Source organism: Brassica napus, chromosome C7 (genome assembly GCF_020379485.1).
Source record: "Brassica napus cultivar Da-Ae chromosome C7, Da-Ae, whole genome shotgun sequence".
Classification (NCBI taxonomy): domain Eukaryota; kingdom Viridiplantae; phylum Streptophyta; class Magnoliopsida; order Brassicales; family Brassicaceae; genus Brassica; species Brassica napus.
In genome coordinates this window covers 37,507,841-37,521,963 of record NC_063450.1, presented here as the reverse complement: position 1 = coordinate 37,521,963, position 14,123 = coordinate 37,507,841, and the positions used below count along the sequence as shown (strand labels likewise).

General features: G+C 31.8%; 1 protein-coding gene and 1 pseudogene across 1 annotated transcript; both read right to left on the bottom strand.

The window, feature by feature from the left end:
* Positions 1–647: 647 nt before the first annotated feature.
* On the bottom strand, positions 648–3,169 carry LOC111207641 (annotated as a pseudogene).
* An 8,613-nt stretch (positions 3,170–11,782) lies between these two features.
* Positions 11,783–13,511, bottom strand: LOC106392803 (chloroplastic import inner membrane translocase subunit HP30-2-like). The gene is made up of 5 exons (XM_013833583.1): positions 13,261–13,511; positions 13,016–13,117; positions 12,254–12,377; positions 12,018–12,166; positions 11,783–11,924 (listed from the first exon to the last, which is right to left on the bottom strand). Exons 1-5 carry the CDS (start codon positions 13,509–13,511, stop codon positions 11,783–11,785), a joined length of 768 nt encoding a protein of 255 aa, XP_013689037.1.
* Positions 13,512–14,123: the final 612 nt, after the last annotated feature.

Genomic DNA, 14,123 nt, shown 5'->3' with positions numbered 1-14,123 from the left:
TTTCTGATTTTTTAAATTTATTAATATCAAAAAATATATTAAAATGGAAAATTAATTTGTAAAAAAAAATGGGTATATACCGACGGACAATGGTCGTCGGAATATACCGACGGACATATATCCGTCGGAATTTACCGACAAACCACATTTCCGTCGGAATATACCGACGAACGAGGTTCGTCGGTATATTCCGACGACCGTTGTCCGTCGGTAAATTCCGACGCCCAAGTTCGTTGGAATACACCGAGGAACACTCTACGTCGGAATTGTCCGACGAACGTTTTCCGTCGGTACGTAGTTTTTCCGATGAACTCTGGTCTCGTGTATCCGCATTGTAATATCGTCGGAAGTTCGTCAGAATGACGTTTCTCGGTATTCGTCAGAAAGTCGTCGGAAGTTCTGACGAAATTCCGACGAATTTTTTTTTCCGACGAAACGATACCGACGGACAGGTTCGTCGGAAATTCGTCGGAATCGGTCTATTCCGACGAATTTCCGACGATTTCGGCCATCAGAATCCCCCTGTTTTCTTGTAGTGTATTGTATACAGACATGGACAATAATACATTGCGTGAATTTCACGCAATGTATTAATGTCCAGCGCATGTATTGCGTGAACTTCACGCAATGTATTATGGTGGGTTCACGGCTAGAGGTCTCAAAGAACGTTTGTCTCTCCGGTTGTCATTAACAGAAACATGTTGCATCTCACCAAAGTTGATCAAGCCAGTTTTGAGCGCATGTTTGAAGCATACTGTAGAGGAGTTATCTTATACGGACCCTACTACTGGGAACATGTGTTTAACTATTTGAAAGGGAGCTTAGAAGATAAGGATCATATTCTATTTACGAAGTATGAAGAGATCATCGAGGAGCAAAGTCTTCAAGTCAAGAGACTCCCTGAGTTCTTGCAACTGTCCATTCGCCAAGGAGGAAGAAGAGAGTGGATCGGTGGAGAACTTGTGTAGTTTACGTAGTTTGAGCAGTTTGGAGATTAATAAACAATGGGAAGATAAGAGTTGGTGTAGATACTTATGTGTTCTTTAGGAAAGGTGAAGTTGGTGACTGGAAGAATCATATCACGAGTTACCTTGTCAAATATCTCTTAAGTTTTCATCAATATGTTAAAATTTCATTTCTTTTTTTTAATAAATTATATTCTTTAAGATTAGGAAAAGCATTTTTTACAAATAATGAAAAAGGAAAAGAAACATCAAAATTTTAAAACTGTATAAATACAAAATCAATGAGTTGTAAATTATTTATCCCCACAAAAAGAATAAAAAAACATTTACTTCAGTCAAAATTCTCTCTAACTTTTTTAATTCCCGTTTGTTCAGCAACAACATTTACCAAAAATATATAAAGTGGCAAATGTTTTCTTGAAACGATAGATTCATATACCCCATTGGAAACAAATGTTGAGCTACTGGAAAGGAAGCTTAGACGATAAAGTGAATGTTCTATTTATGAGGTATTAAGAAATCATTGAGGAGCCTCTTTTTCAAGTCAAGAAACTCGCTGTCGCTGAGTTCTTGAAGAAGAGAGTGGATCGGTGGAGAAAATCTTGAGTTTGTGTAGTTTGTGTAACTTGAGCAACTTGGAGACTAATAAGAACGGGACAACAAGAATTGGTGTAGATACTAATGTGTTCTTCCGGAAAGGTGAAGTTGGTGACTGGAAGAATCATCTCATTCCTCCAATGGCTATAACAATCGACGAGGTCGTTGAAGGTAAACTACCAGGTTCTGGTTTGATATTTCAATAAGGTTGTGTTATGTTGTTGTTTTTATTTGGCAAACATAAAATTTCAGCGGTTAAAGCTATGTTATGTTCTTGGCTTTGAATAAAGTGTAAAGATTATTATTACAGACTACCAATATTAGGTCACACAACTACTTCCAAGTCATCACCAAAATTTAGACTGCTTTCCTCACTTGCGGTTCACCATCTTATTGTACCTGCACTCAAAACAACATACCATGGTTGGATACAATCCATATCTTTGATCCATGTAAGAGTAGAGAAGTTTGTATTCAAACCTCTGGATATGATCTAGTATCAAAAGCCTTGGCCCTGGTGGAATGTTAACTTCTTGTAGGACACTAGATTCAGAATTCATCAGAAAGGGGATTAGTTGATAGTTTGCTTCGTACTAAACTCAAGCTTGAAGGAGATGTATATGTAACCTATCAGTAAGCAATGGTAAAGTGGGATCAGTGAGATGTCCCTTCTTGAAGTTCTTCTCGTATTCCTCTAGGCCTAGCTTCGATAGCATAGCTCTTGTCTCTGTGTAAAAGGCGTCTTGGGTATTACGCGATTTGATTGTCTCACTCACCTCAAGGGAAAACACAAACCGTGTTAACTAAGAAGATATGCTCTTGTATTATTAATTCATGAATCCAGTTAGCACCTTACATTGTTCCTGAAAAAGCAGCGTAATAAGCAGAGTTGAAGAGTGCGTGTGCAGGTTGTCCTTTCAAGCCTTTCATCGCAAAAGAGTATGCCAACCCACCACCTGATGATGAGACCATGCTGCAAATTTATAACCAATATCAAAACTCAATATCTGAAACAAAGTCTGTAACAGCCAATTATATCAATCAATATCACCCAACGAACACATGTTGAAAAATACATTAGCATTAGAAGATTCTCAGCTAAGTTAAGTGTAACATTTGTGGTGAACGCATTGACTATAAACAAAAGTATGTAATTAGACAAGGAAACATAAACAGGAACGAAAGTAAAGTTTTGGAAAGAATGAAAACTTTACTCAGAGGTAAGATCATCTTTGCCTCTGATTCCTCTCATTATGGATTCAATTCCAAACCATGCAGCTAAAACTGCTGAACCCTCCAGAGCATACGAACGAGCATACTGATTCAGTCTCTATGATTAGAATTGACATTACTTGGAAAATGGGTTTAGGGTCTATGAAGATGAACAAACCTGAGTTCGCCTCAGTGCGGCTAGGGCTCGAGGGTAACGCCGGGCCATTGGGGCCATGATGACCGTTCCTACTATACCGCCCAAAACAGCTCCGCTGACACCGCCGAATGCGGTCATGAAGACGGTCTCTATCACCTTGTACTGAGTCGGACTTATTTCCTTCCGCGACGAATGCTCCATCGTATCTCCGCCTCTCCTCTCCTCCCATGATCGCCATTGTTCCTTTTTTTTTTTTTTGGTTTTCCTTTCTTTTCTTTCTTTGCTTCTGCTTATGTCTCACTTGTTATAGAAAAGAGAATTGATAATGGATCTTTTTTATATATGAATATTCAATATACTTTTTAACTTGGAGATTAAGTACGACTTGGAGAATAAGTAAATTTATGATTTTTTTAATAATGAATATCACATAATATTATAACACTTTCTATTGATCTCTATTATATTCGTAAGAGAATACCTAGAAAAAAAACCAAAAATGTTTAAGTTGGCTATATCTTTCTAATTATAATGTTCCTTTAAAATATTATAGAAATTACACATTTTCTACGTACTCTCTCTTTTTCAAAAAATGCAGTAAAAATGTTAAAAATTTGATCTTTTCAAAATGGAAGAAATAAAACTTTTAATAATTGGAATTGGTTTTAGAAAATTCTGTTCCAGAACGGATGGTAAACCATCATATCTCCGCTGTTGTACTAGGCAGTAGGCAGTGAGACAAAGCATTTGTATTGGTTCCCAAATTTTAGTCGTTAATATGTGTATCGATTGACCTCCAAAGTGATTTTGAAAATATAGTATTGATTATATGGTTTTAAATCTGTAATTGTTTCAAACTCCATATATAAATTCTTATGGCCGAGCATGGGTCTCCGCTACTAATTTATCCCCATTGTTTAGTTTATTTTTTCTTGATTTATTTTTGCTTTGAGTTACGTAGCTTATATGCTATGTTGGGCAAATCATGGGCAAATCATGGGCAAATCATATGGTGTTCAGAAGGTCAACAACATAATAAATTGGAAGAATGGAATAATGATGTTAGCTTTCTAATCCCCAGACTGTATTTGCAAAGTTATTTATACACATGTCGTCACTACAATCATTTTCGCTGAAAAAAAGATGACATGACATTTAAAATAGATAACATGGTTTTAGAAAATAGTGACATTACATCATATTAATTGTGAAATGTAAAATTTCCTTATAAAAATTTAATTTTTTTTGCAGAGATTTTAAATATGGTAATAAAAATAACTCATATATCATGTCAATTTTTCATATAAATATTTATTTATGGTAAACTATTAAATATATTAATAATTCATATATCACAATTAAAATAATAATATATATGTATATATGTATCTCACATTAATAAAAATAAACTAAATAAAGTAACACTAATCCAAAAAAAAATTGATAGTTAAATATTTAAACATTATTTAAATTTATTTGTTCATCTTCATCGTTTAAATTAAAGAAGTGATCTATAATTTTTTCATAGGCTTCCAAATTTGTTGATTCTTTAATAAGGTTCAGTTAGTAAACGCCTTATAGATGTACATAAACATTTTTTCAAAAATGATCAATAAATTTAATATTTCATCAAAAAAAAAATTCAGTTTAACTAAAACAAACATAGTCTCAAATTTATTAGAATTTATATTTATATGTAAATATATATATATATATATATATATATATATGTATATATTTAAAATTAGATGCGAAGATATATATATATATATATTTAAAATAAATAATCATTAAACACGATAATATAATTAAAACTATTTTTATAATATTTTACTCACTAATTTCAACGCATCATTGTTATAATAGACTCATATCGATCTTTGTTATAGATTTATAGTAGACTAATATCGAACGGTCACATAACTACACCACAAACTATTTGATAGGCATAAATATACTTACTCGAGGAGGAAGAACAAAGCTGCTGAAGTGGCAAGTTATGACGTAGAGAGGGGATATAATATGCCGTCTGCACAACAGCTTGCAGACATCTTTACAAAGCCTCTCTCACTACAGTCGTTCACTTTGTTACGTGACAAAATCTGTTAGAAATATACGGATCAAATTTTACACTAAACCGAAATTTATGGGAGCGGAAAGACACATAAAAAATTGTTAACGGAGTATGTTCACTTATTGTAGGTCACTGGATTAAAGAATTCACAGAAAGAGGATTAGTTTATAGTTGGTTGCTACATAATAAACTCAAGCTTGAAGGAGAAGTATGTATAACCTATCAGTGAACAATGGCAAGGTGCAATCAGTGAGATGTCCCGGCCCTTTTTGAAGCTCTTCTCGTATTCCTCAAGGCCTAGCTTCTGTGTAAAAGGCATTTTGGGCATTGCGAGATATGTTTGTTTCATTCACCCGACGTGCTCTTCAAAAACCGTGTGAAGCAAGACGAAGATATAACTCTTTGTATTGATTAATGAACAATCTGTTATGGGTTGTATGAGCAAACTAACAATCAGTGGATCTGTAATATGTAAAAGGGTATTTCTTATTGAATGACAAGAGTTTACAGAGAAAGAACAACGATGAGAGACTCTCTCTCCATGAACATGATGATCGTTAAAATGATAAAGAAAACCCCTCACACCCTTACTTAAACCCATAACAAGGACACCCCACGTCACCCAACATCCCATGCGACTCCGTTAGCTGCACGTGCAACTGTTCCTTGCTCAACCAGCTTCTTCCCTTACTTCTAGAAGCATCCACAAGGTAGAACCAACTCTTCTTGGGTTCAGATAATTACAAGCAGATGATAGTTCAGCCCTTTATGCAACAAGGCCCTTCTTGCGTTTCTAAGTCTAGAGGATTGGCCTCATCATAAGTATCAAAATCAATCACCTTATACATTGTCCCACACAAAACAGCCAAATAAGCAGCCCAGGAGAGTGCATGTGCAGGCTTTACTTTCAAGTCATGTCTCACAAAAGAGTATGCCAAGCCAGCACCTGATCCTGAGACCAAACTGCAAATTTATAACCAATGTCAAAACTCAACCAGAAACAAAGTCTGTAATTAAAACATAAACAGGTTTCATCAATCAATATTAGTAAAGAACAGTGTCAAAGATATAGCATTAGAGAAACAAGTTGAAGATTCTCAGCTAAGGAAAGTGTAAAGTTTGTAGTCTGTACTCAGACAAGGACACATAAACAGGATGATCAAAAGCAAAGTTTGAAAAGAATGAAACTTTACCTATTTGTAAGATCATCTTTGCCTCTGATTCCAAGCATTATGGATTCAATTCCCCACATTGCAGCGGATAAAGCCGAATACTCCCGAGCAAACCGACGAGCGTACTGATTCATGCAACCCCATTTACTTTGATTAGAAATGACGTTACTTGGAAAAGGGGTTTAGGGTTTATGAAGCTATACAAACCTGAGTTCGACTCAGTGGGGCTAGGACTTGAGGGTAACGCCGGCCTATTGGGGCGATGATGACCATTCCTACTATACCGCCTGAAACAGCTCCGAAGACACCGCCAATTGTGGTATTCAAGACAGTTTCTTTCAGCTTGTTGTACAGAGTCGGATGAGTTTGGTTCGATGATGAATGATCCACCGCCATCGTATCTCCGCCGCCGGCTAATCGCGTCGCCATTGTTTGTTCGCCTTGCATCCCTCTTTGCTTTTTTCTCTCTTCGTCTTTTTATTCTTTAGATATTGTTATTCGACGTGCTCGTCAAGTAAAGGATGGGATGTGTTGATTTCCATAAACCATTTACAGCGGATATCCATTTTCTAATTACTGTATTGCCATTTACTTCTAGAGGAAAGTTCTCATTTAGGTGGACACTAGATCTAGATCCGCGCAACCGCGCGGTTTTTGTTTTCATTTAATCCCTTAGACTATATTTGAGAAGTGATTTGTATATATGTCATCACTACATTAACTTTCACAAAAAAATGATGACATGGCTTAAAAAAAATATGACATGGCATAAATCTAAATGTGACATGTAAAATTTACTATATTTACATTTATGTTTTTGGTAAGATTTCTTAAATATAATAATGATGATTTTCTATATACAGATTTATATTTTTGAAAAAGTTTCATAATATAGTAATAACTAATAAATTATATATCAAAAACATTTTTTTCTCAGTAAATATTCATTTTGGTAAGATTTTATGATACCTAATAACTTTTCTATATCTATTAAAATAATATGTTTTTATATATAAATAATAATTACGAATATTAAAATTTTACATCAATATATGAATCACATTTTTATTATTAAAATAAGTGTAGTTTAAAATATATTTATCAACGTATATAAGTTATTTTTATTTAATGTATATATTATTAGAAATAATTTATATATTTACAAATAGACATATTTAAAAATGGTAATTAAATAAAGAATAATATAATAAAGTAACTTTATAAATTTCAATTATTTTTATCAAAAGTTAAATAATGAAAAATTAAAAGCTCAAAGTAAACTTGAATAAATCAAACTAAAAACAATTACATTATGGTTTTATTTTTTAAACTAATAAAAGTAAAATATAAAAATAGAAAATTTTATTTATATATAACATTTTTAAATATTTTATATCTGCGCATGGCGAAGGAAAACTCCTAGTTTTATATAAACATTTTGTTTTCAATTCTAAATTAGTAATATATATGTGTCTATCAATTTTTAAAACATAATAAGTTTACGGTATATTTTTTCATTGAATAGATTGTTTCAACTTTCACATGTATTGGTATCTTTTTCTATATATATATTTTCAGATTATTATTTCATTATTAAAATCGCAACTATATATATAAAGATTAGTAAAATATTGTTTTATTGTCATATTCAAAGATAATGTAACATTTCATAAATTTAGAAAGTTTTTAAAAAATTAAACTTTTCGCTTCATAGATTTATATTATCGAGTAAATAATTGAACATTTAGTTTTTGTTTAGTTTTTAAAATAAACTATATAGTTTTAAATTTGTTTTCATTGGTTTAAGGTAGTAAAGATTAATCATTGTTAGATAATATAATTTTTGTTATTTAAAAAAAATCTTTATAATTTTAAAAGTTAACATCAACAAATATTTAAATAATTAAGATATGGAGGTATAGTATTAAAACATTAAATTATATCTATTTAATTTATACTATCTATAAATCCAATGGATCATCTGTTATTTAAATCCAATTATTGATAGCCCAATAAAATTTATGTTAGACCCAAAATTTAAATGATAAAATTAGAGATTAAATGTAACATGACTTTCTAAGAATAGATCTATCAGGTCCATTTTTAAAAAAATCACACATGAATCAAGATTGTGACTTCCATTTTAATATATAAGATACATACACCTTAAATGATATCCAAATAAAATGAATCGAATCACTAATACCTCTAAAAGTTCAAATATTTGATATTTGCGCACCCCTATCATTTAGCACAACGGTTTTACTACAAAAGGCATATACACATTACCTCATAGATGCAAATATGCATATACGTTTAGGTATTCGATCGATTTCGTGTCGGTTCAGTTCCAGATATTTTGTATCTATAAATACTCAAAATAGGATATAATTCGGTTTTTTTTTTTTTAAGCTGATTTATTATGACATTACAATTATGAGAAATATTACATAGACGATTTAACAACCGGAAATACTACCTGCTTTACGAGGATCTACGCCTAACTGCATCACCTGAGCCGTCCTATGAAGATCCACGCCTGACTGGATTTGCTTCAGTAGTCTGCAGTAATAAATTGCTCTTTCCGGGATTTGAAACTTGGATTTCCTGTATTCTGCAATAAATTACATAGTCTGGGATTCGAACCCCAGACCTGGGTGTAGAAGCCTTTAAACCTTAACCATTAGGCTACGGTGCTTCCACAATATAATACTGTTTCAGTTCAGCTTTTTATCTAAAACCATCAAAATTTAACCAAAATTTTTTTCAAAAAAAAAAGTTTGCCCAAAACCAAATATATAAAATTTCAATTTTCAAAATAACCAATAATAATCAAATAATAATTGAAATTAAATTTTAAGTTTAAAATTTTGATATTTAAAGTTTTATATTATTCAAAAATATAATAAAATAAGAGAAATTGCTTAAACTACCACATTTCTAATACCTTTTTTCATGTTTATCTTAAACACATTTATCTTTAGTTTAAAGAAGTAAATAAACACTAATAATCCTGAGGTATGTAAAGTTTAACCAAAACAAAATATAAGAAGTAACCAATAATAAACAGCTAATAATTGAAATTAAATTTTAAATTTTAATATTGAAAGTTTTATATTATTAAAAATATAATAAAAGTAAGAGAAATTATTTAAACTACCACATTCCTAATACCACTTTTCATGTATCTTAACAATATTTACCCTTAGCTTTTAAAGAAGTAAATATACTTTTATAACACTAGGATTAACTAATCTAAACTTAGATTTTAAATTTGAGGGATGGAGTTTTGGATTAACACTTTGATAAATATATAAATTAATACTTAATATTTAAAATAAAAAATTTTAAAAGTAAAAAAAAAATAGAGTTTCGAAAGAAAGTCTGAAAAAAATTCAAAAAAGTACAAAAAATGGTTTATTAAAAGTTCAAATCTGAATACGTATAATTTGAAAAACTATTAAAAAAATATGTTTTGTTATTCATTGAAATAATTATATATATTTATATATCTAAAAAGCAATGGTAAAAAGATCTTGGGCAAATCTCCAAAATAGCACATTTCTAAGTTTATATCACAAAATAGCATTCAAAAACTAAAATGACCAAAATAGCATTTTATCTTTTGAAAAATTTAAATTTTTTTATTTTTCAAAATTTGAAATCTTATCCCCAAAACCTCACTTCTCAACTCTAAACCCTAAAACCTAAACTCTAAACCCTAAACCCTAAACTCTAAACCCTAAACCCCACCACTTGAATGCTATTTTTGTGATTTTTAGCCTTGAGTGCTAGTTTGGGAACAAAAACTTGATTTAGTGCTATTTTGGTCTTTTTCTCAAAGATCTTTTGCATTTTAAATAAAGAAGATATTTGTAATAATGTCCCTAAAAATTAGAAGATATTTTATATTAATAATTATTTATGGTATAAAAATTAGGTAAACTTAAAATCTCCCTAAAAAAATTAATGACGCTTGTAAACAAAAAATTATACAGCTAAATCATAAATTAAAACAGAAAATAAAACATATAAAGTAAGACTTTTGGAATTTTGGACATTCTAATGTGTTCTCTAGAAAAGGTGAGGTTGGTGACTAGAAGAAACATCTCTCTCTCTCTCTTCAAATGATGGCGAAGACGAGAGATGAGATCAATGAATGTAGATTACGAGGTTCTGGTTTGATATTTGAATTAAGGTCGTGCTAACTTGTTGTTTCATTTAGACCATTTTAGTGATCCTCCAATCTGAGGAAAACATTAAAAATGAAAAAAAATCATCTTTAATAATGTATTACTAGATCTCGACCTTCGCAACCGCGCGGATTTTCTTTTTCATTTATTTTTATATAAATATTTTGTTTTCAATTCTAAATTGGTATATATTATAATATATATGTGTCTATCAATTTTTAAAACATAATAAGTATACGGTATATTTTTTCATTGAATAAATTGTTTCAAACTTTCACATGTATTTGTATCTTCTTCTATATATATATTTCGGATTATTATTTCATTATTAAAATCGTAACTATATATATAGAGAGATTAGTAAAATATTATTTTATTGTCATATTCAAAAATATTGTAACATTTAACAAATTTAAATTTTTTTTAAAAAATTAAACTTTTCGCTTCATATATTCATATTATCGAGTAAATAATTAAACATTTAATTTTTGTTTAATTTTTAAAATAAACCATATAGTTAATTTTGTTTTCATTAGTTTAAGGTAGTAAAGATTAATCATTGTTAGATAATATGATTTTTTTTATTTAAAAAAAAATATTTATAATTTTAAAAGTTAACATCGACAAATATTTAAATAATTAACATATGGAGGTATAGTATTACAACATTAAATCATATCTATTTAATTTATACTATCTATAAATTCAATAGATCATCTATTGTTTAAATCCAATTATTGATAGCCCAATAAAAATTTCTGGCAGGTCCAAAATTTTAATGATAAGATTAGAGATTAAATGTAACATGACTTTCTAGGAATATGTCTATTAGATCTATTTAAAAAAAATCACACATGAATCAAGGTTGTGACTTCTGTTTTAATATATAAAATTTAGAAAGAAAAAAATAAAAAGGTATTTTTCAAATTTGAGAAAATACTTTTTATTTACGTATTGTCTTTAAATTCTTATATAGTTAATATTCATATATAACATAAATATTTAGCTAAAATAAAATTATAGTTGGATAAAATTTGTAAGTTTTTAAATAAATATCATTATTAAATTTAATAGTAAATAGTAATAATAGAATATACATAAAATGTATTTTTAAAATGGGAAAAATGAAAGCAACTATTAGAGTAAAAACAAACTCATTTGGAAAGAAAATTTAAGGATACCAATTGGAGATGCAGTTAAGCAGACATCAAATTTCATCAAATAAATTATGTTATGTTCTTGGCTTTGGATTTTCATGCATGGTTAAGTCTAAAGGTTATTATTACGAACTAGCATGTTTAGGTCTCAGAACTACCACCAAGATTCTCAGTCATCACCACCATATAGACAAAAGGGTTGGGTCAATTAACTGCTATCCTCACTTGCGGTTTACCATCTTATTGCACCGGCACTCAGGACAACAGAGAATGCATGGTTGGATCCAATTCATACATTTGATCCATGTGAGAGTAGAGAAGCTTGTGAACAAACCTCTTGATATGATCAAGTATCAGACGCCTTGCCCCTGATGGAATGTTCACGTCTTTTAGGTCACTGGATTCAAAATTCATCAGAAAGGGGGATTAGTTTATAGTTGCTAGTTGCTACATAATAAAATTCAAGCTTGAAGGAGATGTATAATGTAACCTGTCAGTGAGCAATGGTAAGGTGAAATCAGTGAGATGTCCCTTCTTGAAATTCTTCTCGTACTCCTCAAGGCCTAGCTTCGATAGCATAGCTTTTGTCTCTATGTAAAAGGCGTCTTGGGCATTGCGCGGTTTGGTTGTTTGCATCATCTGAAGGGAAAACAAAGACGGTGTTTTGTAAGTAAGAAGAAGATATATACTCTTGTGAATTGATTAATGAAGAATCAATCAAATCACCTTATACGCTGTTGCTGACATAACAGCGAAACCCGCAGCGCTGAAGAGTGCCTGTTCAGGTCGGGCTTTCAAGCCTTTGCTCAAAAAACAGAATGTCAACCCAGCACCTGATCCTGAGACCAAACTGCAAATTATAAAATAAAACAGGCTTCATCAATCCAAAGAAGACATCTTGAAAGCATAGTTACATTAGCGAAACAACTTGAAGAGTTTGGAAAGAATGAAACTTTTACCGATTCGTAACAATCTTTGCCTCTGATTCCTTTCATTACGGATTCAATTCCACAATCTGCAGCGGAAATTACTGAAAAGACCCCAGCACACTTACGAACAAACTGATTCACGAAACCCAGTTCTCTTTGATTAGTTATGACCACCTTACTTGGAAAAAAATGGGGGTTTAGGGTTTATGAAGCTGAACAAAACCCGAGTTCGACTCAGTGGGGCTAGGACTTTTTTTTTGGGACAAAATGTGATTTCATTTTATAGAAATGGCATTGAGATACAAGAAAGACTTGAATCTAAAGCTGCTAAGACTTAGCAATGAGCTATCTAAAAACCCCCAAAAAAGATAAAAAAAAATTCTTAAACTCAAGGTTAGGGTTAAACTAATTCATGGTGAACAATTTAAGGCTAAAATAAAAGGTAAAGAGATCAGCTATCGGCCATCCGTTAGGCAAAGTTTAGAAACGGTCGAAACCGCAAAAAGCCAAGACGCCATTAGAGAGATCAGTATAGAGACAATCCGGAAGGAGACATCACAACGCAGATAGGCGGAGGCGGTTAGGCGTCCCGGCCCCGGCCATCGCAAGGTGAAGCTGACTCCAAAACTGACCAAACTCCAGAAGCTTAAGAAGGAGGTACCTGTAGTAGATCCAAGAGGACAAGAGCAAAAACATTCATTGAAACACAAACAGTCTCTTGCAATGCAGGTGGAGGTTTATACTTTCTACTCCGGCTCCATCACGAGAAGATATGTTAAAGCAAGAGTCCAAGAGGCAGAGTACATCGACCCCAGCTTCCTTCCGGAGGCTTGAAGAACAGGAATCACGAGACTCCACAGAACAAGGCAGTGACAAATTGGTGACTGAAGACTTCGAAACAACGACGCACCAGAACGGGCTAGGAGTTGAGGGTTACGCCCTGCCAGGCCCATCACGACCATTCCTACGGTACCGCCCAAAAAAGCTCCGACGATACCGCCATATGCGGTAGCTAAGACGGGTTTTATCAGCAGCTTGGACAGAGTCGGATTCATTTCCTTCGGCGACGAACGCTCCAACATCATCGTAACTCCTCCGCCGGCAAATCGCCTCGCTTTTGCTTCTATTTATCGTGTCGCCTCCATTGAGTTATAATATATGTTTGGGCCTCAGGCCCATTTATTTGTGTTTGGTACCATCATCCTTATATAATAAAGCGGAAGTCTGCATCACCAATCTAAAACTGACAAGTAGAAAATCTATTTTTTTTAAAAAAAATTGAAAAATACAGAAAAGTAAAACACGTTATCAACATATAAAATTTTGAAAATAAGACAAATAACCAACCTTTTACGACCCAATCAGGTAAAGCAATTTCTTATAACTTTTTTTTTTACATTGTCTATTTTCTATGATTTAAAAAAATCTACGGATCAAGGATAGATAAAATACCAACTCCATAAAATTAAATTAACATTTACAAGAGATAAATATAGAATAACCACCCATGATTATTTATCTCACAAACCGTTCTCCTAATTATTCTCAACCGAACACCATCATCATACGATAGTTTTCTCGTTTCCTTTTTCTTTATCACCACCATTTCACCTTCTTTTTGTTCTCACCATCGTAGCCAAAACACTCTGCACAGGTTTTTGCTTTCT